This window comes from Lepisma saccharinum, chromosome 15, assembly GCF_977018435.1.
Source record: "Lepisma saccharinum chromosome 15, izLepSacc3.1, whole genome shotgun sequence".
Classification (NCBI taxonomy): domain Eukaryota; kingdom Metazoa; phylum Arthropoda; class Insecta; order Zygentoma; family Lepismatidae; genus Lepisma; species Lepisma saccharinum.
The window spans coordinates 20,510,795-20,537,125 of record NC_139243.1 but is presented as its reverse complement, the minus strand read 5'-3'; the positions used below and the strand labels follow the sequence as shown (position 1 = coordinate 20,537,125).

General features: G+C 37.7%; 1 protein-coding gene across 1 annotated transcript; it reads right to left on the bottom strand.

The window, feature by feature from the left end:
* Window positions 1–836: 836 nt before the first annotated feature.
* RpL10 (ribosomal protein L10) lies at window positions 837–25,856 on the bottom strand. Its single transcript, XM_083136371.1, has 6 exons — window positions 25,767–25,856; window positions 25,599–25,627; window positions 8,978–9,176; window positions 6,855–6,961; window positions 2,499–2,661; window positions 837–1,051 (listed from the first exon to the last, which is right to left on the bottom strand). The coding sequence occupies exons 2-6, from the start codon at window positions 25,619–25,621 to the stop codon at window positions 881–883; spliced, it is 663 nt and encodes a 220-aa protein (XP_082992497.1). The 5' UTR covers window positions 25,622–25,627; window positions 25,767–25,856; the 3' UTR covers window positions 837–880.
* Between the last annotated feature and the right edge of the window lie 475 nt (window positions 25,857–26,331).

Genomic DNA, 26,331 nt, shown 5'->3' with positions numbered 1-26,331 from the left:
GCTGCTTCACTCACAATGCTATATCTCACGAACTAATTATCAGGCAGCTGTGAAATTTATACACGTATCTTTTGAAGGTTAGTACTAAGTAAAAATCACATGGATTTAATTCTAGTAACGCCATCTATGAGTCAGCCTACGAACTTTTCAGCCCAACTGTTAAGAGGTCACGAAGATTTAACTTTTGATACATTTGACAGAAAATTTGTGGTAAAATGTGAATTTTGGAAAAAAATCACATAAGAGGGACAGTTAAAACAATTTTTTGAAAAGAAAAACACAGAAATATCAAGATTGCCATCATAAATGCATTTTTTTTTAAAAAAAAACGTTTAGTTTTCTATTCCTATGTTCATGGGCCCATGAAGGTCCTCAGTTTTCATAATTAAAAATGAAGATATTTGTAAAATGGAAATTACCAATGTACATGCTTTATAAGTGGTTAATACCAAGGGCTGCTTCAGTCAGAAGTATTTCCTTTACCAGTTTTGCTAACATCATATTTAGCCACCATTACATAAGCCACGTGACAGAGTTCGCCTCTGATTAGTTATGCTATGAGAGATGCTAAGAAAAGTAGGACTGCTTCGATCTATGCAGTATGGCATTAAAATTTCTTCTTTACGCATGACTGTAGCAGAAATGTTAAGAAAATGCTTTCATCTAAAGAAGGCCTAAGTTCTATCTATTGCTAATGGGAGCAATGACAATGTATTGAAGGCCTAAGTTCTAATAGCACTTCAATACATTGTCATTGCTCCCATTAGCACCTGAAACTGCATTAGCATCGTACACTTGAGGACTACTAAGGGTTCTGAAAAATGATAAAATACATATATGTCTGCAACAATTTATTCTTCACATTTCAACATCAGACATGTTATGCAATTTGAGCCAGTTCAGTCTGAACCTGCATCCAGACTGACAATGGTCCATGATCCCTCCTGTACTTCACATTTAAACCATCAGGTTCAAAACGATTCTCGGCCTTCAATCTCTCATAGTCATCACGATTATATTTCGTGAAGCCCCATCTCTTTGACACATAGATCTGTAATGAAAGAGGAGTATTACAATCAGGGTTGGTGCATCAACACCTAGGCCATTTGTTCTTTCTACAGGTCTACCTATTATATTAACACCAATCTTGTCAAGCACTGATACAGAATTCCAGCGATTTTGCCAAAAACAAATTTCTTGATTTTTTCAAATAACGTTCCAGGCAATTCCGAAAAGCTGGAGCTATAAGTATAACTTTTCAATTGTGCCATCTTGTGCGAATACAAGCAAACAAATTTTACTTAATTGGATCAGTGTGGCATGGTTAACAATTGGTTTGTCACAAAATCATTATAGGTTTAAGGATTAAGAAAGTACAATACTGTATGTTAAGCCTACATGTAGTTATCTTAAACTCAAAGCCGAATTAGCTACAGTTCAAGCTCATCACGTGTGTTGTGGTGTTAAAAATGACTAGTTGCATTCAATGCCACCCTTACAAAACCATTACAAAACCAATGTTATTTACATGCGTTTTCTATGCAAATTGATGTTGAAATTCACTAGCACTTACTGGAAATCAGGCGAAATGTATATGAACACAAATATGTCCATTTCAATTTTTTTTATTCCCTATTAAAGGATATAAACTACAAGAAAATGAACCAAAACATTATTCTACAATTAATAATAACTTTGGCATGTAATGAAGGAACTATAACAGGAACTCAATGTTCACAAAATTTTCAAAATATTCAAATCTCAATTTTCTGTTTTATAAGATCTGCCTCCCCACCCCCCCAAAAAAAACTGACAACACAAGGAACTGAATGTTGTCAACTTTTAATACTATTATTTTGACAACTCCAGACATTTTGAATGGGTACTGCAATGGTTTATGCAAAAACAAATATTCATTCACCAGAGAACTCTGCCGCATATTCATGTGGGTAATATAATCAGCTGGTGTGCCATGATTTGGGATAGGAAATAATATTCCTGCATGCAGTATGGAGTTCTGCCTAAGGGGCACTGATAACTTGAGAGTCATGCAAGCAAACTGAAAGCACACCAGGAAAAAGAGAAAGAATGCATTTCTTTAAAAAAAAGGCAGCAATTGAGTGCCCCTGCACAGGTTTCAGAGGGTTAAACGTTGATTTTTCTTACTATAGATCCACCAAGCTTTCTGAAACCTCTGAAAATATGTGAGAACTATTGGCTTCCCCGTAACTTTAACTAGCGCCACTGCTCCCGAACCAGGGTTTCAGATGGTTTGGTGGATCTATAGTGATCAATATCTTTGAAACTACATGAACTTTAAACAGAATCAACATGACCAGTGAAGGTAAATTTCGAGTTTAGATTAATAAATTTATGGAAGATTAAAGCAATGATGTGTCACCTTCAGAATTGACAAGTGCCATAAAGGCATCCGTCCCCTCCAAAAGTAATTAATATGCCACTGACTAACAGTGACCATGAAAGGGTGAAACTTTTACCTTCTGACGTCCCGGGAACTTGAACTTGGCACGACGAAGAGCCTCGATGACAGCAGCCTTATACCTATCATTGGACCTCACGCTCATGACTGGTTGCCCAATGTGGACACGAGCTACAGTGCCTTGAGGTTTTCCAAATGCTCCACGCATTCCTGTCTGAAGCCTGAAAGTAACAAAATTGGACAGCATTACCTAAAAATAAAACCATTATCCCAGAGTGACATGTCACTCATACTGGGTTGTTTTTCATTAGTTCTTGCTTGAAGGTTGTGGTCGTAAGATAGTTGGATGTTTTTAGACCACCGCCGTGCGAATGCTGGGTTAGGTACTTGCGGAGTTCTTGGAAAAAAGAGGGATGGAGGTCACTGTGAAATTAGCTTTGTTTCATCTACGTTCAAGCGGGAAGGGGATTCAGCAATTTATTCTTGTCCTCTTCCCTTTTGTGTGACTGGCAGTATCAGCCAATGAAGGTTATTCATTTCCGAAGAGATTAGACTGGGAACATACAGCTTTTAATGACAGTACTATGGAAGTGTGAGTTTTTGTTTCAAGTCCACTTTATGCACAGATAGGCTAATCGGGACTGGACCATCATTTTAAAGTGGGACCCAAACTTGATGACTAATTGATGTTTTATCTCTGATTTTATAGTCTTTTTTTACTATTTATGTAATAATATATTTTAGTCAAGAAACAAGAACAAAATAGGTATTAACGTTGTCTTTCCTCCGTAACATATTAAATAGAAACACTTTTATTATTATATTGCTGACACACTTGGCTCGGACTGGCTCCTAAAATTATATTTCTAGATACACGCCTAGTAATGTGACAAGTTAGTATGACTCTGTAACTAGCTTGTTATTTTATACTGGAATTATACAAGTATTGGTACCGGTAGATATCGATCATGGTATGGGTATCGCCTCAGCTCTAGTATTTTGTTACATTTACAATAAATGCGATACTTTGGAAAACAGTATGTACCAAAATGATAGGATGGGGGCATAGCAACCATAGATTAATCTAACCCCAAACAGCCTATATGTAAAATTTACATTTGGTCCATGTGGTATTTGAAGTTAGTAAACTGTTTATAATTTTTCTTGTATGTACGCACTGCTTGTATTGCAGAATTATTTCTCCTCTAGTTTACGACCGTTTCAAGCATAAAACATTGTTTTTGTTGCGACTCTTCTGGAGAATATATGCTCCCTTCTTTAAACATGAAATAAAAAATGTCTGATGAAGGGAGCTTATGCAACCCAAAAACATCACACCAAATTTTATTTATGCTTGGAACAACCATAAACTACATAAACAATGTTTACTTTATTACTAGAAATACAGTATTGGTGTTATGTTTTATTTGTTTAAAACAAATGTCTTCTTTTCTTTTTTTAAAAAAAAACAATTGTGCCAACCCCGCCATGGAGGGAATTGTCACAACCCCCCCCCCCTCCCTTTACCCTTGAGCAGTGTTCCACTATTTCTAAAATCTTTCTCAAACTACTGTCTACCATGAAAGGTTGTTATGCACCCTTCCTGACATTGACTCACTCAGCAGGTGTTTTCTTCATGTGATGCATTAAAAATACATAACTTGCTACCAAGGTAAAAAATTAGAACTTAACTGTAGCTAAATTTTGTATTGCAACAGAAGTAGAAAATGTAATCTCCATTTACTGTTTGAATACAAGTTTGTACCCATTTACATTTTCTCAAATACAACAGTATAACACATTCTTGTATAGTTCTTATGATCAGGGGCAAAACTAAAAATAATCCAGGTACCAGCCACTTTTTATCACAAGCAATTTTTTTTCTTCCTCCTCCTCCCCAGCCAAGAAATGCATGAATCCAATGAAGATAAAGCTACACATTTAGAAATGGGGTCATTCCATGTCAAATCAAGAAGGTCCCCACACTTTCATTTTTTGATTTATTTGAAATTTGGCATAGTGAAAGGGCCACCTGAGGTAGGAAAATATGCAACTTTGTACATCCATACCTTTTGTATTTCTGTAGTTTATAGTGTTGCAAACTGTGAGACTTTGACCATTTTTTCCATCATCTTAACTTTAAATTGCAATATTTTGTCAACCATGGCACCTATAGAAGTGATCCGGATGCCGTTGGAAAGGTCTTGAAGGGCTCTCTCACATGAGATATAGCATGTCTGCCAGGGTAAAAGTTTTAAGTCCACTTTATGCACAGTAATTCTAATCGGGACCTGACCTACAGTTTAAAGTGGAATCCAAACAGGTATGTGCCTCCACCGGGTATCGAACCTGAGACCCCTTGATTACAAGGCTCATCCCAATGACATCTGGAGTTGTTAGATTTAGGTTAGGTAATGGATAGAGGCATGCAAATTTAGTTATTGACGAAAACACGAAATACGAAATAACATGCTGTAATGTTCATTTTTCATGTTTTTGAAATTTACTGTTTATATATAGACTTAACACTTTCTGAAGTCTTTATCAGAGAGTTATGCAATTCACGGAAAATTGATTAATTCTGCTGTAAATATTTGAGAAGCAAAAATGGACCCCTTTACACAGGAACAAAATTAACACTGTTAACTACAGGGTGGCTCAATAAGTCACTTAACACCCTCAGTACAAGGGCACTGCGGCATGGAATTTGAAATTGGCGATGACCAATCATTGCCTGGCCAAGGGGGAACCACATTGATGCCACCCACACGGTCGGCGGCCATCTTGATGTCCGCCATCTTGAATTCAACTTCAGAATTTTAAATGGGAAGGGGGTCGTGCGACATATCAAAATGGGCTAGAATTTCACGAGAAATGCAATGGTGAAGGTTTTTTCGACGTATCTTTAACCAGTAAAAAGTTATGACTGAATTCTTGTACCAATTTGCTCTTTTTCGAGGTGTTAGAAAAATGCCTTAAAATTTGTTTAGCGCATCGGTAATGCATCGCGATCAAAGTGACGTCTAGGGAGAGACGTTCGCATGCCATTGCACATTATTTTAATCGGATACATCCATGAAGAGCTGCTCATTATGAATGGTTGTCGCGAACAATTTACAGTATCAACTTAGCAGGCACCATTCACGATGTACACTGGTACGACCCTAATTGGTAACCTAAAATGCCACATGTTTGGCCCAGAGAATACTGTATGACATCGCAATGCCATACAATTCTAGGTGAATTAAGAATGCTAAAAATCGCACTGTTGCCAAAACAGTAATTTCGGAAATACAAAAGATATGGATCTGCAAAGTTGCACATTTTCCTACCTCAGGCGGCCCTTTCAGTACGCCAAATTTCAAATGAATCAAAATATGCGAGGTTGAAAAGTAAAGTGCCTCTTCACATGTTTTCACATGGAATGTCACAATGTAATTTTAAAACATTTGTTTAATGTAAGGCTAGATGAAAAGTAAACAAGTCTTGCGCCAACGTAGCTTTCCTAAAGAACGCTCAACCGGTAACGGGATGAATAACTATGTAATACTGATTTATGACAGACATCAATAGAAGAGTAGATTTTAAACATCCGTTAGCAACAGTGGAAATTATTGACATGTTTATTATTCTGATTTAATGACACACACGATACAGAAAAAACACAAACATTAAAAAAAAACCTACTCATTATTTTATGAAAAAGGTAATTTTCACAAGTGAAGTTGAAAAATTACAAAAAAATATCCTTAGAACACTTTTCAATTCAGGTGCCATGTATTTGTCTACCACAGTTTATGATAAAAACATTGATGAAATATACATTACCTCCCCCCCCAAAAAAGTGCTCCATTTCTCTCAACTTGGTCATTATTTTCTCCCCACCACCAGAAATTAATTTGGTGACAAATTGCCTTGTCTTGCAATGCTAGGTATGCGAGAGTATTTTTGCCACTGTCTTACATGTCATGATTCATTGCTTTGAGTCCCCTTGATGCACAGAAAGGCTAATTGGGACTGGACCTACAGTTTAAAGTGGGATCCAAACCACTATGAGCCTCCATCAGGTATTGAATCCGGGACCCCTTGATTACAAGGCAACGACGGTACCACAGCGCCATCGGGGAGGCCCCTTACATTGTTATTGATTTAGTTTATATTACTTCGAGTTTTGTGCCTCTTGGCTAATTTGCGAAGATGGGGATGAGTGATGAAATGATGAAATTGATGAATGGACAATCACAAACAACCAAGCCTGACCGGGATTCGAACCCGGGACCCTTGGCATCGCAGCGCGATGTGCTAACCACTCGGCCACAGGGTCGTAGGTCCCTTACATGTCATGACTAAGTTCCTTATATTTCATTTCCTCCCCAATTAATTTAAGTAAAAAAGTATTATTAATAATAATTACCTATCAGCTCCAGCACATGACAACATTTTGTTGATCCGGATGACATGGAAGGGGTGCACTCTGATGCGGATATGGAACTGATCCTTGCCACAATTCTTCACCATATACTGCAACAAAAATATTTTCAATACGGGTCACAAAGTTCAACAACAGTTAGTCAAACATGACACATACAAGGCTCGCACTAGAGTACTGCATTGGACCACTTTCCCTCGAAAATACTTGATCGACACTCGATCATACCGTACTCGTAGTGGAATGATTGACTAATTCGCATTTTCAATAAATTAATCAAAAATACAACTTTTGTACCTACGTGTAGCGAGTATCTATTTTTTTCAAAAGAAGCTTGCTTATCCTGTTGTTCTCCCATTTTAGAAAAGATTCTTTCCACCCCCCACCAGGATATCGTCAACATATCCTACCATAAAATTTAACCTCCCTTCCCATTAAATTGCCCAAATTCTGCCTTCACCTAAACTGTACAGTTTGTTTTTTCCTGACGTTTGAGATTATTTGACGTGCCTATGATATATTTCTGGTAGCCTAGAAATAGAACCTGAAGAAGGGATAGTTGTTCCCCAAATGTCGTTTGAAAAAATAGATACTCACATGTAAGTAGAAAAGTTGTTTTTTTGATTAATTTATTGAAAATACGAATTAATCTATATAAAAGTGAGTAAGGCTCACACATCATAAAAAATGAGGAATGATTGACAAGGTCGCATATTTCGGAGCCTAATAATCAGGACTGTCAACCTAAAACATATACATAGAAGCCCATAATCATCTAGTTAATTTTTACATATCTCTGTAAGATATACAAAACTGCATTTTAACATGGAGATAGTGACTATGTTTACGTAAGTTTCAAATTCACTTTGTCTTTTACCTCACGATCCATTACCATAGACAAATGACAGAAATACATGTACTGATAAGGTTCAAGTGTATTCTCGCATTGCCCGTGCAAACTATTTGATGCTTGAGTGAAGAATGCTCATTGCAGCACCAGTTCCCTCATCTAACAAAACCAAGACTCCATGACTCTTCCAGGTAATTTATATTAAAAACTCTCTGCAATTGTCCACGTTACTAGAGTTCATTTGTGAAAGTAACTTGTTTACACAAATTTTATTACATATATGATGTGTGTTTGTAGCAGACACACTCTTCTAAAGGCCACCTACAAATAATGGACAATTTTTAAATTCCAGGGACACATGAGGTACGTTAGCGGATTTTATATTTTCCAGCATTATACATTCAATTTTGATGGTCCCAATATAGTAAAATGTTAAGAAATTTTCCTCGATTTTACATTTTTACGCATTTTAAGTTTTTCCAGCTTGGTCCCCTGAAAAACATAAAATCGAGGCTTTACTGTATATGGATGAAACACTTCTTCACAATCAATGCAGACACTGAAAATTTACACCAATCCGCAATAAAATTTGGGAAGAATAGACAAACCAATTGGTAAACGTTTTGTTGGATATTAGTTGAAGTGAACCATTTGTATTCAGGTAATTACTGCGCTTCAGAACTTATCGCTGTAAAAGTGCATATAGTTTTTTGTGAAGTGTGCGGCATATGTGAGGAGCCATTACAGAAATACAAGCAATCGACTTTAAACTAAAAAGCTGAAATAAGCAATGCATTTGAAACATAGCTGCATGGTTTGCTGTTGGCCTTCACTGTCAGTCCAAGTGAAGAACAAATGTTCCTTCAGAACCTAATTGGCTACCAAACAGACAATGTTATAATTTGAACTGTACACTACAATCCTTTACTCATTTGAAATTTTTTGATACAAAGCGAAAACTTTGTGCATTTATACTAAACTGGGTGATGCAGAGATGTGTTTTAAAACGACTCTGATCAACTATAAAACTATCTGCATAATTCAAACATTTGGATATACAGTTAAATTATATGCAACTTTGGTAATCTTTAATAAAATATAGAGTTGTAAAAAAATTTGCAATTACATTCACAATCCAGTTCATTTGCTTAGCAATTTCATAAACGTTGCTTCTCTGGACCGAACTTCACCTACTGTGATGCTTCAAAGTCAAACCGTTGCGATGGAAGTGATCTGAATGTTTCATCTAAAAACTCACCTTATTTGCACATATCCTCGCTGCCTCCAAAGCCTCCGACGAGAGCTGTTCATATTCATCAGACAACAAGTGGACACACAAGGGGAACTCATCCACCCTGGCCTTCTTCTTGCCTAGATCATATATCCTGATCTTGGGATCTGGCACACCTCTGCAGAACCTTGACTTAGGGTAAGGTTTGTTCTTGCAATATCGGTAACTGAAATTTGAAAGTTCCAACATAAATGAATTACTCAAATATCAATTGTTCAAATTATTTTTAAATAGTGAATGGAGTAAAATAAAAAATAATAAAACAGCAACAGCCACTCATGTTCATGAACTATTATTGAATGTACATATCAAAAATTACGATTTCATTTGAAGAGGTGTGTTACAAAATGATAAGGTTGCATAACAAATCACTGGCACCTGCACAGAAATAATTTCCAAGTACCCTGTGTCAAGCAGCAGCAACATCACTGACTTTACTCCACTAATTCTTACTTTTTGTAAAAACACTTCTAAAACAACACATATTACATAATAAATCGTACTACAAAAAATCTCTCATAACTCCAATAGGTAACAGTTCCCATCATTTATTGATTTTTCACAAGTTTTATAAGAGTATTATAACGTGTTTTAGAATAGTGGAAACAATTGTATGAGCAACTACAAAGATTGAAGATAATGGAGAAGTTATTATTTAAAACGTAGTTTACACGAGCAGGCGTGCTTGGTCTTAATTCAACTAGAACTACAGCGCAGAAGAAATAGCTTGGCAGTGACGTCATCTCCCACCTTCACCTCTCCTTCCAGAAGCGAAGGCTCATTCGCTAGAGCGGACGACAAGGTGACGTGCAAACCAATCGAAATCATTCCGAGAGGGGTGATGCAGGCGTGCAAACCCCCACACTGCTACATTAGTCTAACAAACCGCAGTTACGAGCGAGTGATTGTAGGCTATTTTGTTTCTTTGTTAGGGAGATTTTTTTTCTGGTTTTGTCATTGTTGTACAATGAGCAGTGGAGTAAAGAAAGGTAAGCCCTTGCACAGCGATACAAGAGAAATAGTTGTCAATGTGTATAAGTACTTTGATTGCGATGAAAACAAAACAACAGCTGTTCACAGAACGTCCGTGGCGACAGGTGTCAGTGGAAGATCAGTGTGGAGAATTTTGAAGGAGAAAGACAAAAGTGTTGCGAGTGCGAGCGGGAAACCTTTTTCAACGGCGGGCAAAAACCGACCAAACGCCCAGCAACGTGTCACAAATCTGGAATCTTTTGATGAAGCAGTCGTGCGCTGAACAATCCATAATTTATACACGAAAGGCATTGTTGTCACCGTACATAAACTGATGAAGGAACTGCAAGAAAATGTTAATTTTAAGGGTTCGCGTTGGTCGTTGTGTATGATCATAAGAACATTAGGGTTCAGATTTAAAAAGCATAGCGTAAGCAGCAGGAAGCTACTCCTTGAACGAACAGCATCGTTACATTGCGGGCGGCTATGATATTTGCATGAAGTTAAAGAACTGCGCAGAGAGCAAACTGCCGGTCTTTCATTTACATGGATGAACGTTTCGTGAACACACACCACACTGTTGCTGGATTCCAAAGATTTGGGGGGGGGGGGGGTTAAAAGTGCCAACAGGAAAGGGTCCCAGGTTTATTATTGTGCATGCCGGTGGTGAAAGTGGATTTGTGGAGGGGGCGAAGTTAGTGTTCCTTTCAAAAACAACTTCTAGTGACTATCATGGGGAGATGAACACTAACAATTTTATGTTGTGGTTCGAAGAACAGCTTCTTCCCAATCTGCCCCAAACTTTTTATTATGTGTGACAATCCTCCATACCACAAGTTACTGAAAAAAATCCCAACATCAAACAGCAGAAGGATGAAATGAAGTCGTGGCTATCATCTCACAATATTCTGCATGCAGAAGGTTTGCTGAAAGCCGAATTGTATGAAATAATTAAAATAAAAAAAACAGATTAAACATCTAGCAGTGCTAACATTAAATTGAAAATCTGTAGTTTACACCGCGATCCTTACTGCTCGTTCTCTTATAATACTCGTGCCATGGTTCCTTTCATAGTAGTTGGCAACGCTGACTTAGCAGGGAGTGACGTTACTGCCAGGTTATTCCTCCCCGGCTGTAGACTGGGGCCGATGACCCACTGAATCCCCTCGAGAATTATTTAGATTCTTTTCATCCACAGAATTCTATGTTTTCGTAATGTAAAAGTGGTTCCAGCATTAGGAAAGCACAAATAACTGAGACACATACTACGTTGTAGCACATTTTCATTATGTACTATCCATGGGAGCAGTACTTGATATTAGAGAAATAATATTAACAACAGGCCTACTTAGATTTCATCAACAAAATATGATATTATTATTAATAGGAATAATAACTATAATTCTTAACTTCCAAGTGGGCAATGTTAAGTTCTAACCTGCAATTTCAGAGTACTTTTGCCGCTTTTTGATAGTAAAAACTGTTTGTATGCACATTAAAATAGTGAAACACGATGTCGAAAATAACTACCAGTATCAAACCTAACTACCAAAAATTATAGCTGTTGTGGAATGTTATTCTGGGTGCTATATTCAAATGCGTGAAGCTTTTGGAAAGTTCTGCTTCACAGTAAAATTACACGCCAAGGTAAGAGATGTACTTTAGTTCACCATCACAATATCACATTTCTGGTCCGTGGTCACATTCTACACCCTCGATTCCGCAATGATGTTTTTTTACCCTGAAGATTGTGTGTTTCAAACTGACTGTGAGGAACAAAATTATGGAGCGCGGAAACAGGTTTTTACGACTGTACAGCCATTTAAAGTTGAGATCTAGTGGTTTGAAGTTGCGAGGTGGAAGTCTACTTGCGGCCATGTTAGTTTCGTTGCACACGTACCGATGGGTTATCAGGGCTATACCACAAGAAATTTCATAAAAATTGCTGGCTCCAAATTTCCCGCAGATTACGGGCTTTGCCCCTGGGGTAATTAACCTACCGCTACCCTGCCTTTCTCTTATAGTCCCTTTTAAAGGCATGTTTTAATGTTAAATGCAAGTTTTGTAGCACGTAATCTCTCAAAATTACCTTCCGTGCTAGTTTGAAAGGATCCATCCGGAAAACTTCCACCCTCGATTTCGTACCACATTTCAAACCTTTTCATCCAAAAGGAAGTTTCTTCTAAGAAAGGGTGTTTTTAACTAGCGCGAAAGGAAATTTTTAGAGATGTACGTGCTACGAAACTTACATTTTTTTAGTATTACAATTCCTTACCTACGTAATGTTATTACGGCTTTTCAGGGCTTCCACCATGGATTCATGTCACAGTTGCACATCTACACATTTTCTTTTTCTTCTTAAGAACGACTTGTGGAAAGGGATAATTTGCGACATGTTATTTGTATGAAAAATAGTGTTGGGCATGTTCTAACATGCCTTTAAAGGGACTGAGCAAATGTACAATACCGGAAGTATCTCTGATTGCTTTCAAATTCGGCACTCACTAATTTTGGCGTTGTAATCACGAATCTGCAGTTAAAAATTGGCAGTCACGTCTAGAAAATGTGAAATAAGTGGGTCCGTGATCAAAGTAAACACCGGTGATTTATGAAGGAAAGGACAATTTTTTGCAATAATTAGCGTTCCAAAACTATGTTTATGATTGCCAGAATTTTAACTATGCTTGCCTAACCTAACCTTACAGTGAATGGTTCGTGGGGCAAACATGTTTTCCACATTTACTGAAGACACCATATTCTCATGTATAAAGCAACGCTTCATGGAACGGGTCTCACCTATTGCACAACATTTGAGCAACCTTCCAATGTTAGTGTGCTTTGTTTTATGAACTAAATTTTAACTATGCTTACCTAACCTTAACGAAAATCGTTCGTGGTGATATCAGCAAATGGTTTAACAATGTTCAAGCAGGGAAGATGCCATTCTTCTGAAAGTTTGAGCACCATTGCCAAACTTACCTCTAATCTCCTCCGCCATTCTTCCATGATCAATGTTCTCCAAGCAACAGTGTGGCAATGCTGTAGACAGCGTAAGGAATAGCGAACTTCACTTGTTCACATCAAAAATGGTCACCATATTAGCGTATCGACAATCATAGATGTAATATATGCACGTTATTTTTCAATTTCTAGACGTGGCCGCCAATTTTTAACTGCAGATTCATGATTACGAGGCCAAAATTTGTGAGTATGCCGAATTTGTAAGTAATCCGAGATACTTCCGGTATTGTCAATTTATACCAAAGGGACTTCATATAAAAAGGCGGGTAGCCGAAATGTAGTGGAGCATAGGTGGGGCTGCGGTAGGTCAATTACCCTAGGGGTGGCGCAGCCCGGAATCTGTGGGAAATTTTTAATAATTTAGGCCTGAAAAAGCAACTGTTATATGTCCATCGGTACGGGTGGCTGCTACGAAACTCGCATGGCCGCAAGTAGGCTTCCACCTCACAACTTTAAACGGCTGTATCTCCACTTGAAACTGCTTTACACTTGTAAATATTTGTTTCTGTGCTACAGATTTTTTTCTTAACAATATGCAACACACAATCTTACTAAAAAGAAAAAAAATTCAGGTAAATTTCTCGTATCGGACAAACAGCTGAAATGTCCTACTTCTTTTGATTTCAATATTCGTACTTACGTATTTTGCATTGAGAAACATCGCTGAAGGTGGCACTTCGCTTATTTCACCGAAAATAGCTATATTTGCAACATATCGAGTAAATTCTCTTGGTTGCTTCTTCCCTTCTGTAACACGCGAAATGGCCGTCACAGTTTCACCACCGTAGTCCATATGCAATGTTTCCACCCCACCACGCATAGAAAGTGCAAGATAAGCGAAATTACGTGATCCGCGATCGGCACAATTGCTCATTATTTACCCGTGAGGAGGAATGTCGGAAATGTACCGGACACGGATTTCTTCAAATTTACAGCAGAAAGTACTTACGCAAATCATTTTCTGTAGCGTTGTTGATGTTCGGGAATTTAGTTTTGATCCATTTTAATGCGAATGCATGTGGTTTTCTACAAAAATCTATTTCCGACGAGCTATTGCTGCTGCCGCCATTTGCTTTCTGCACGAGAGCACAATACGTGCTATTGCTGCTGCTTCAAGCCGATGTTGTCCGTATATGCTAAATTGAACGAAAGGAGTGCTAATGGAACCTAACCTAACAGGCATACCTCATCCCCGTGATGGTCCGTGGGGCTATCGTGAATTTTTGGGCTAACGTCAATGGTTTTTGGGGCTACCCATATTTAAACGTGACACCAGTTACATAAATGCGTGTTTGGAATCACTGGCCCGGATTACGTCATCACGCACAGGCTACATCCACCTGGAAGTAAATCGATGGACGAGCTCTCGTGCAACGGTCACATATTTATATAAAAAAAAGATGATTAACCGGCAAAATTCAATGAACGATGCGAGAAAACACTTTCCCGAACTTCCACAACTATAAAGAAACTGCATTCGGTAAGTAATTTCTCCTGTAAATTTGAAGAAATCTGTTTGTCCGATACGAGAAATTTACCCATTTTGACTCAAGTTGTGGGTATGCAGAGTTTCCAACCTTCTTCACCAAAATATACCTACTCTTATGTTAGTCACGTGTGAAAATTTTACATTATGCATGGCTAGCTGACTGATAGCCCCACGAAGCATTTCCGATAAGATTCGGTTAGGCAAGCATAGTGAACAAAAGGGGGTTGGATACACTGACTGGGGCTTACGTCATCAAACTTATGCAGCATGCAGTTCACGTAGTGAAAGCAATTGCAATTGTGCGTCGGTGAATTATTTCTCTTGAAAAATACATGATTTCCCGGTCAAATACATTCCACAATGAAAGAAAATACCTCGACGAACGTTGGAAAGCTTGGAAAAACTATTTTCCATAAGTAGTTTCTTCTGTAAAAAAATGAAGAAATGTGTACCCATACCAATGCCTGTACACAATGATAAATTCGGAATTAAACAATTGCCAATTGGGCCCTACAGTACATTTCAGCGAGTTAAAAATAACAGTAACACTTTACTATACCGGAGACGGATTTCTTCAAATTTACAAGAGAAAGTACTTAAGGCGATCTCCTACCCCGGCGAAGGTCTGAGCATTTTCTATGTAAGCTTATGGGATGTTTTCGATATTTTGGTCACGATTATCTCGAGAACCAGCCGACAAAAATTTTCCAAATTTTGATTGAACACTGAGAAAGGATGTTTCTAGAGACCCACTGATTAATATTTTCATTTTTTGCATCAACGTCCCGAAAATTAATTAATTCATTTTACTCTATTTTCACTTTTCTTGACAGAGCAACCCTGCAGAGCCCAGTCGCCTGGCTCTTCACGGACCCTCGTTCACGACTAATGAGCCGGGAGGAGAAGGGAGGGAGGCCCGAGGATAACTCACCAGATGTTTTCGAGCTGTAGAAATCTGCTTCAGGTATAAATATCCGGGGAGGAAAGCTCTCGGAAGATTTAACTGAGTATTTTTGAAATTATAGGGCTAACTTGAAAATGGACAAAAGAAAGTGTTCAGGAATGCGAAGAGAATCAGCACAGATATATATTCACTTAGTCTGGAGTATGAAATTTCTCGAAGTACCGGGATGGCGAAAGTATGCTGTAAAGCATTGCTGTTCTCCAGGAGGGGTTGAGGGCAGCATATTCCCCAGTATCTCAGATGTCAAGAAGAGAAATAAATTACACAATGTCCATTTCAAGAATATTTCGGCAAAAATAAAGCGCAGGTTAAGTAGTTCATGAATATCTGGATAATGAACTTCTAGCAATTGTATAGATCAGTCTCCCACCCCGTCCATGACCAATATCGCATCCCCCCCCCCCCTTAGATCATGCCATAATTCCCATAAAGTATTTTATTGCGACACTCTCCTATTACTGAAAGTCATTTTTTAAGATTTACTGAATAATTTACTTGATCTGGCCCTTCTCCAAATTATTCCTTTTCTTCATCTTGGAACCAATTATAGTGAGTTGAATTAATTACTAATCAAGTATGTTCCTCTCCGCCTCATCGCACACATTGCACAACGATGTCCTTTTTATACATATATTTTAGAAAAATATATTGAATTTTATGATAGTGAAAGGAAAAATATTCCTCACCAAGAATTTAGATGGGGCGGTCTGCGTCATTATCCCCTCACGCGCGAAGCGCCTAATAATCCGGGAGGAGGGGGAGATACAAGAGAATAAAACCCAGATGCACTCGACCTGCATGCAACCGGTTTCGGGTATATGTAACAGGGGAAAGACCCCTCAAGATCAATCTTGGTATTTCTTTTTCTAAATTGTGGACGGGAAGTTTCGGAGCAAACGTTTGATGAATAGAAACAGAATAATCGCAGATAGTGTATATTCGTTTAGTGTGGAATATGAAATTACTGTGCTGAAAACAGTGCTTCCGGCAAGGAGGGGCTGCGGGCGGCGGCATATTCCGAAGAATACAGATCAATTGTGCTAAATCAATTTCAAAAATATTTCAACAACGACCCATATATTGTTTTGTTCCGTGGTGGAGGATTCTCCCCGATATTTGTGTTTATTTCATGTTATAGTGTGTAATGAATTGTTCGGAAAGAGCCATTAAAGTGCCCCTTGCCATTTCACGAACATTTATATGAAGTAAATAATTTAAATGAATTTTATAGACTACACAAACTGTTAAATTCCATCAGAACTATGACATGTAGTCTGCAATATGTATATTTGTGTTTGTTTGTGTTTATTTGTGTGTTATAGTGTGTAATGAATTGTTCGGAAAGAGCCACGGAACTGCCTATTGCCATTTCACGAACATTTATATGAAGTAAATAATTTAAAATGAATTTTATAGACTACACAAAGTGTTAAATTCCATCAGAACTAGGACATATAGTCTTCAATATGTTTATTTGTGTGTTATAGTGTGTAATGAATTGTTCGGAAAGAGCCACGGAACTGCCTATTGCCATTTCACGAACATTTATATGAAGTAAATAATTTAAAATTAATTTTATAGACTACACAAAGTGTTAAATTCCATCAGAACTAGGACATATAGTCTTCAATATGTTTATTTGTGTGTTATAGTGTGTAATGAATTGTTCGGAAAGGGCCATGAAACTGCCTATTGTCATTTTACGAACATTTAGCTATATGAAGTAAATAATTTAAAATGAATTTTATAGATTACACAAACTGTTAAATTCCATCAGAACTATGACATGTAGTCTGCAATATGTATATTTGTGTTTGCTTGTGTTTATTTGTGTTATAGTATGTAATGAATTATTCAAAAAGAGCCATGAAACTGACTCTTGCCATTTTACGAACCTTTATCTGAATTAAATTAATTCTATAGACTACACAAACTCGTTCCCTCAGAACTATGACATGTAGTCTGCAATATGTATATTGTGTTTGTTTGTGTTTATTTGTGTATTATAGTGTGTAATGAATTGTATGGAAAGAGCCATGAAACTGTCCTTTGCCATTTTACGAACATTTATATGAAGTAAATAATTGAAAATGAATTTTATAGATTACACAAACTGTTCAATTCCAACCGAACTATGTCATGTAGGCTGTGACACACACACATATTTATGGGTGTCGGAACCAGAAAACAGAGGCGATGAATTTGATGGTCTGGCTGATCATGCGTCACCCAATTAAAAAGGCAATGTGGCAGGCCCTGGCCCATAGCTGTCGCACCATCGAGTTTACATATGTCTGTAGTTTTAGTTTCTGTGTGTGTGTCGGATTACGTTTATTCATCTTCCAAACCGTTGGAAAGCACTCGGCGGGAGAAACATGATACTTCGGTGGTGATTCCCGGAATTTGACCCCAGCTGGCAGGCCCTTCCAGTTTCTCCACCGCTGGAAACCGGCGATCTGGTGGTAGGAGGGAAAATGCCAGAAGTAAACAATAATAGCTGCAGAAAACAGATCGAGGTTGAGAAAAAGGATTTCTGATGTTTTACAGTCTTGCAAGAGCCGAAGTGGTCTATTTTGTCTACCCCCGTCGCGAACCTGTGAATGCAGCGCGCTGTGACACCAGAGTCCCGGGTTCAAATCCCAGTTCGGACATGGATGTTTGTGATTGTTTGTCCTCAATGAACAAGTCGAGATTTGACATCAATTGAGATGAGTTTTGTGTGAGGAAAGCTGCCCCTTAGGGGCTTCACTTTAATAAAAAGAAAATAAAAAGGATCTGACTGCCATGCGAAAGACCCGGGTTTGATTTCCGGGTAGGTGATCTAAGGTTGGAGTTTTTCCGGCCTTGTACCCGTATAAAGCGGCTCTGGGGCTGCCCCAGCCTCAAATCAATGGGTACCTGGGGGGGAGGGCTAAAAGCTGCAGTAGTATGGGGCTGATCACCACCTCCAAAATGGTCCAGTTCGAGAATGTGTGGGGCCCTATCACCACATCCTCTAAATATGCCTTCATGCCACAGTAGTACGCACAGGTAACTTTATCTTTTTATGGTGTTTGCAATGGAATTGAAATACTAAAATATTATACTGGCATAAATAGGCTACTTGTATTTTGTGCATGAAATGTTTCATTGCATTAGTGATAAGAGCTTTCGAAATGATTGATTTAATAGTTAATTGGTTCTAATGTAGCCATTATGTAAAATTCATACATCCACAACCCGAAATCCGGACAGTCGGGCCGACCTGCGTGCGAAGTGATTAGCATAGCGTGCTAAAACGCCGGGTGTCCTGGGTTCGAATCCCGGCCACGGCGTAGAATTTTTTTTTTTGTGAGTTGCCGTTCAACAATTTCATCTAATACGCATTCTTCATTATTGTTGCAATTATCCAAGTATCAGAAAGCGACGAATAATAACAAAATTAATCAGTCAATCAACGGACACTCGGTTCTAGGATCAGATCCAGGTACCCGGTTCCGCCGAACTTTATATTGTTTGCCATCTCTAGTATATACGTATGTAATCATGTATTATTTATACGCGGATCTTCCCGATGCCGTAGTGGTTACGTCGTCGTCTTGTAATCAAGGAATCCCGAGGTCGATACCCAGTGCAGGCACATTGTGGTTCGGACTCCACTTTAAACTGTAGGTCCAGCCCTGACTAGCCTTTCTGTGCATAAAACAAATTTAAAAACAAACTCTACATTTATTTATGCATATATAGTATGGTCCGTTATCTACATTTATAATGGAAGAATAGTGTGTGTTTTACAATAATAAAAATAATGTAGTAACCAGCCCTGTTACGGAAACGCCACTGCTTTAGAAACATATTTGTCTCTCAGACTCAAACTCTCGGACCAAATTCCAACTTTATATTTTTCTTGGTCCGGAACACACTTCACCAATTTCATGCCACCACTTCCAGTCCATAATTTAAAAGCTACCCAGTTAAAAGCCAAAAGACATGTTGCTTTCTTTTCATCTTCTAAACCTGTTGTATGTTGGGGCGAAACCACCCGCCGTGTTCCAAACCCTCTTTCTACAAGGTCATTAGGCGACCACGAGCAGCTGCAGTGAATCTGCCGGTCTGCAACAGGGTTGCCCTGCCAAGAAAAGTGAAAAAAAAGTCTGATATTTCACAAATAAAATGAATTAATTAATTATGGGGACGTTGATGCAGAAAATGAAAATATCGATCAGTGGTTCTCTAGAAACACCCTTTCTCAGCGTTGTTAAAATTTGAAAATTATCTGTCTACTGGTTCTCGAGATAATCGTGACTAAAGTTACGCCCATAAGCTTACATGGAAAATTGCTCAAACCTTCTCCGGGGTAGGAGATCGCCTTAAGCAAATCATTTTCTGTAGCATTGTTGATGTTCGGGAATGTAGTTTTGATCCATTTTAATGCGAATGCATGTTGCTTTCTACGAAAATCTATTTCCGACGTGCTATTGCTGCTGCTACAAGATGACATGTCACGAAGTTGTTGCCGGTGTGGAAGATGCTGTGGAATTTGTAATTCCGATGTTGTCCGTATATGCTAAATTGAACGAAAGGAGTGTAAATCGAACCTAACCTAGTAGGCATACCTAGTCTCTGTGAAGTTTCGTGGGGTTATCGTGAATTTTTGGGCTAACGTCAATGGTTTTTGGGGCTACCTGTGGATAGTGAAATAAGGAGCAACAGTAAGTACTCGTTAATGTAAGAAATATTTTCGTTAGAAATTCATTATTTCATCAGTAAATATGCGATAATGCCCGGACACCTTTCACTCATTTATTTCCTTCATTTTACCACTGGTACTTACCTATTTTGCCTTGTGAGTCGTTCCATGTCAAATCACCCAGAGGTGGTTGCTTGACCATTTTGTTAATTTTTTATATTTTCACCATAGGTGGTCTTGCTAGTGACCTGCTCAAAAAGAATTTTTTTTTTCAAAAATCTTCCGCCATCTTGGATTTCTGCTCATTTTTCATCACTGCGGGAAGCAAAAATGAGTGTTTACAAGGGTTTTGAAAAAAGGTTGCTGTGTGATTTCTATTACAGATGGAATGTTCTAGTTTTCACTGCCTGAAAGTAGAGATTCTGGCCTTTCAGAAAATGTATATATATGTAAGGTAAGAATTAAGTAACTGGGACTTTAATGGGTTTCAATATAGCCATTGTAACGGGAATTTTTGCCAATTTTAAAGGTCTGTAAAATCAAAAGGGCTTGAAACCACAGGATGGAATTATTTTTGCAAGAACTATGAGTGGAAGGCTTTTCAGCCATGGTGAAACAAATCCGGGGTTGTAAGCCCTTCTGTCCGATTTTTAGTTCCGAAATCCGAAAATTTCCAAAATTTGTGAATTTCAAGGTCAAATATATCTAAAGGGGGACCTGCCAAAAATTAGAAATTTTGGCCATGGATACTCCTACTAGTACTTAGTAAAACCTGTCAATTTCATTTTGGGGTTCACACCGATGTTCATGTTACAGGCTGTCAAATATCTCTAAAAATGACATCGTGAAAACATAATAATAAATAGGCTTAAAGTGACCTGATTTCCATTATTTTATAATCTAGTTATTTTATAAGGGTAAACAGAAATTAAAATAGATAAACTAGTTAGTTACTAGTTGATATATTTCAATATATACTTAGTGTGCTTTTGTTAATAAAAATCAAATCAAATCAAAATCACTTTTTGGATTGAGAACACAAATTTTAGTAAACAAACAAGAGTACTTTTATGTCAGTAAGTATATACAAGTTGCATGCACATGTTTCTTAAAGGTTTATAAATATCCAATACTATCAAACCTTACTTAATACATCCACTCTGATACATAACAAGTGTATGCGAAATATAACATAATATATACAACAATTGTCTGCGAAATATAACATAAGCTACCTGTAAGCATTTAAACGCTTGAGAATATACGGATTCAAGTTATTCCTCTATTTTTTGTATCCCAGTCACATATACACAGTTTATGATATACACAGTTTACAATTACAATTACACAAGACTTAAAATTACATGAACTGAATCCTGATTTGGACAATTCTGATGATGACCACGAGAAAAAAATTACTTACAAACAATGGATAACAACAGATCGTTGCAATTTGATCACTGTTGTAGAAACAATTTCAGAGTTTAAAGAAAATTTAGCTTCAAAGTTACTGCAATTAAAAAGTCACAACTTTATTGCTCAGAGTCAATCAGAATTTTGCAAAAGAACGAAAGAAAGTCTTTCTCCAGATGAATGTGTAGTGATTGGTGATTTCTCTGAAAACTTCACATTTGTTGTACAAGATGAAATCCAGAGTTACCACTGGATTAATGCTCAAGCTACTGTCCACCCCTTTTGTGTCTACTTTAAGACTAATTCTTCAGATGATCTATGCATCAAACGTCTTTGTATTATAAGTGACTGCATTGTACACAACACAACTGCTGTTTACGCTTTCCAAAAGCAGCTGATTCCATTTGTTCAAACGTTCATCCCAAATCTAAAGAAAATTTATTATTTCTCAGATGGCTCAGGAGCCCAATATAAGAACAGAAAGAATTTTTCTAACTTATGTAAGCATAAACAGGACTTCGGTGTGGCTGCTGAGTGGCATTTTTTTGCCACAAGCCATGGCAAGGGTCCTTGTGATTGGATTGGTGGGACGGTAAAAAGACTTGTGGCAAAGGCAAGTCTGCAGCGACCAACTGAGGGCCATATTTTTACACCAAAGGACATGCATGAGTTTTGTGTGGAAAATATTAAAGGATAAACTTCATCATGGTGACTGAAAGTGACAAAAAATGAGCAAGGGTTTCTGAATGACCGCTTCAATGAAGCTCATAGATTTGAAGGAACAAGAGATCACCACTGCTACATACCCAAGGACTCTTCAACTCTTCTCATCAGTAGAATATCTGCATCATTTCAAATTAATCATGTAGAGTTCAGAATTGATGACTCACCACGAATATTTCATTTTAATGAAATAATTGAAAATGACAATGTCGTTTGCATTTACAATAACAGGTGGTATGTAAAAAAAATAAAATAATAAAGTGTTCCCCTGTGCTTAGCACCACGGCATGAAGGCGTATAGGGGGTGTGGGGGTAATGCCCCACACTTTCTTAATCCGGTCGTGAGTGGGGGTGATGTGATCAGCACCATGCCCCTGACCGCCTTTACCCCCCAGGTTTCCCCAGGTACCCATGTTATTCGACGCTGGGTGGGCGCCGGGGCCGCTTCCATCGTTAGAAAAGTTCCCGGATTTGAACCGGCCGAGGGATCGAACCCGGGACCTTTAGCATGGTAGTCAGACGCGTTACCGACTGAGCCACCGCGGCCACTAACAGGTGGTATGTAGGTAAAGTAATTGAAATGTTAAAAGAAAACAATGATGTTAAAGTGATGTTCTTCAATCCTGGTGGACCATCAACGAGCTTTACTTTACAAAGAAATGATGTTGCTTGGGTGAAGTTGAACAATATAATTGATGTTCTGACACCATGAGACTTCACCACTGTTACTCGGAGAACATACAACATTTTACTCAACAGGAAAACACAGAACCGTCACTAAAGTTACAAGCACATAAGAAGAAATAGTCCGTTGATCAATCATCTCCGTGCCAATCAGTGTTTTCAGGATCAAGCACCAGTCGGATATTTTTTCTTTTTTTCATGGCTCCATGGATTGAGAGAGACAAGATCCCCTGTAACTTTGATGTCCATCTGTAGATATGTATATATATATTGATGTAATGTTGTATTATGTGTAGTGATATATGGAATTGTAAATGTCATTGTGATGTAATATATTGAATTGCAAACTGTATATCATAAACTGTGTATATGTAACTGGGATACAAAAATAGAGGAAGAACTTGAATACTTATATTCTCAAGCGTTTAAATGCTTACAGGTAGCTTATGTTATATTTCGCAGACAATTGTTGTATATATTATGTTATATTTCGCATACACTTGTTATGTATCAGAGTGGATGTATTAAGTAAGGTTTGATAGTATTGGATATTTATAAACCTTTAAGAAACATGTGCATGCAACTTGTATATACTTACTGACATAATAGTACTCTTGTTTGTTTACTAAAATTTGTGTTCTCAATCCAAAAAGTGATTTTGATTTGATTTGATTTTTATTAACAAAAGCACACTAAGTATATATTGAAATATATCAACTAGTAACTAACTAGTTTATCTATTTTAATTTCTGTTTACCCTTATAAAATAACTAGATTATAAAATAATGGAAATCAGGTCACTTTAAGCCTATTTATTATTATGTTTTCACGATGTCATTTTTAGAGATATTTGACAGCCTGTAACATGAACATCGGTGTGAACCCCAAAATGAAATTGACAGGTTTTACTAAGTACTAGTAGGAGTATCCATGGCCAAAATTTCTAATTTTTGGCAGGTCCCCCTTTAGATATATTTGACCTTGAAATTCACAAATTTTGGAAATTTTCGGATTTCGGAACTAAAAATCGGACAGAAGGGCTTACAACCCCGGATTTGTTTCACCATGGCTGAAAAGCCTTCCACTCATAGTTCTTGCAAAAATAATTCCATCCTGTGGTTTCAAGCCCTTTTGATTTTACAGACCTTTAAAATTGGCAAAAATTCCCGTTACAATGGCTATATTGAAACCCATTAAAGTCCCAGTTACTTAATTCTTACCTTACATATATATACATTTTCTGAAAGGCCAGAATCTCTACTTTCAGGCAGTGAAAACTAGAACATTCCATCTGTAATAGAAATCACACAGCAACCTTTTTTCAAAACCCTTGTAAACACTCATTTTTGCTTCCCGCAGTGATGAAAAATGAGCAGAAATCCAAGATGGCGGAAGATTTTTGAAAAAAAAAATTCTTTTTGAGCAGGTCACTAGCAAGACCACCTATGGTGAAAATATAAAAAATTAACAAAATGGTCAAGCAACCAATTGATTTAAAATTGGGTGATTTCACATGGAATGACTCTTGTGGAACATTCTTTAAGGTGAAGTTATGCCTTTTCCATAAAATACTGTCAACTTTTCATATTACGATTGATTATTTGTCTTACTTGTTCCACTTCTGTAATAGACAATATGGCGTGCACTCATAATGGATCATCGTGCATCATGATGCGCCAGCTTGTGTTTTGTCAATTTTCAGTGCGCAAGCAGTGTTTCAAACCTTCAAGATGGAAAATTACGTACTATTTCGATTTTTTTTTCATGTTCACCTCCACAAACTATGCACGTTAACCCCAAAAACCATCCACGGGTAGCCCCACAAACCATTGACGTTAGCCCCAAAAACCATTCACGGATAGCCCCACAAACCATTCACACAAGGTTAGGTTAGGTTCCATTAGCACGCATTTCACCCCTAAATTCATCGAAAATAGAAAGCGCGGCGCAGTTAATAATATAAATTTTCGTAAAAAGAAGGCACGTTTGGAAACACTGCAGAGATCGCGTGACTTTCAACGCTCTCGCCACCTGCACACACACAATGGAAACAACGGCATAATGTGGCAGGCAATGCCAATTTCTTACGTAAAAAGTGATTAATTCTTGTTCGGCAGCATTAAACTACGAAGTTTTTACTTTCCGTGAAAGAAAATACCTCCAAGAACGTCCAGAATGCTAAAGAAAGTCATTTCAGTAAGTACTTTCTCCTGTAAATTTGAAGAAATCCGTCCGGGCGATATCGCATATTTACCATTTCATCTAAAGAAATGTTCCGCAAATAAATCATTGATAGGCGTCTCCGGTATAGTAAAGTAGTACCAAAAGAACAAATCGATCGTATGGAATATAACCATCATACCTTACATAAACATTTTCACTGTCTAATGGGAATACGGAGAGTTATGGGTAGTGTAAAAAAGCAATGGGCATTCTCCATTGTCTTAGAATGATTTCATTACTAAGATACGTAAGTCTCAACCACGTATACTACAATTGCATTACATCAGATTCGGGCAGCTAGAGGTGTCACACCATTATGTTTTGATCATTGGTGGAAACATATAATTTAATTATATACAATATATTAGTTTCCAATTCTCTTAGTCTGTCTCAACTAGACGAAAGTTACTGCATACAAATTGGTACTTACCATCGTGCTGGTCTGCGTCCCATTCTGAACTGAAAAGAAAGAGTAGAAAAATAATCAGTATGCTTTGAAATTTGTCAGCAAAATGGGCATAACAAAATATAATTAACAGTTTTTCAAGAAAAAATAAATTAAAACGACTCTTAAAAATCAGGATGGAAATCGATTTACCTTTGGATATTTACAAGTGGAAACCCCACTTCTTTCTTCACACTTCACAAGCAAAATGGACGTTCACAGACTATTAGTAAGAAAAGTTATTTTGGTACCTGTGAGGTCTCCCTTATCGCACAACGCCAGACCATCCATGATGACGTCACCGGAGAATGGACATTCCGACGTTTTAATCCATTTATTTTACAGATAATGACACAAACATGAGATGTGTAAAATACCTCGGCGATATTTGTTTTGGTTCTCGAGAAACACGCTTTCAAACTCCGCTGAAATTCACCTCCTACGTCACGGATTTGAAAACGTCCACTCCACACACACGAGGTCCCCTGACGTCATCACATAGAAATGCGTGCAGGCAGGACTTCTGCTCATCCCGTCAACTTAGCATGAGTCGCGGAAGCGACAGAAAAGTCACTTGTTACTATGTAAAACAAGTATCTTGTAACTTCCAGTGCAAAAATCTGTGCTCCATTTCTTGGAGATGAATTATGCCCTAGCAGTATAGCAGTATTTACTATAATTCAGCCACTCGGTAGAGGGTTCCATTAGGGTGACAAAG

Excerpts from the sequence above, each read along its gene's own strand:
- RpL10 (XM_083136371.1), bottom strand. The coding sequence starts at position 25,621 with ATGGGACGCAGACCAGCACGATG. Across the intron at positions 6,962-8,977 it reads CGAGGATATGTGCAAATAAG|TATATGGTGAAGAATTGTGG; the intron begins GTGAGTTTTTAG and ends TTTTTGTTGCAG. Across the intron at positions 1,052-2,498 it reads AGTTCCCGGGACGTCAGAAG|ATCTATGTGTCAAAGAGATG; the intron begins GTAAAAGTTTCA and ends CTTTCATTACAG.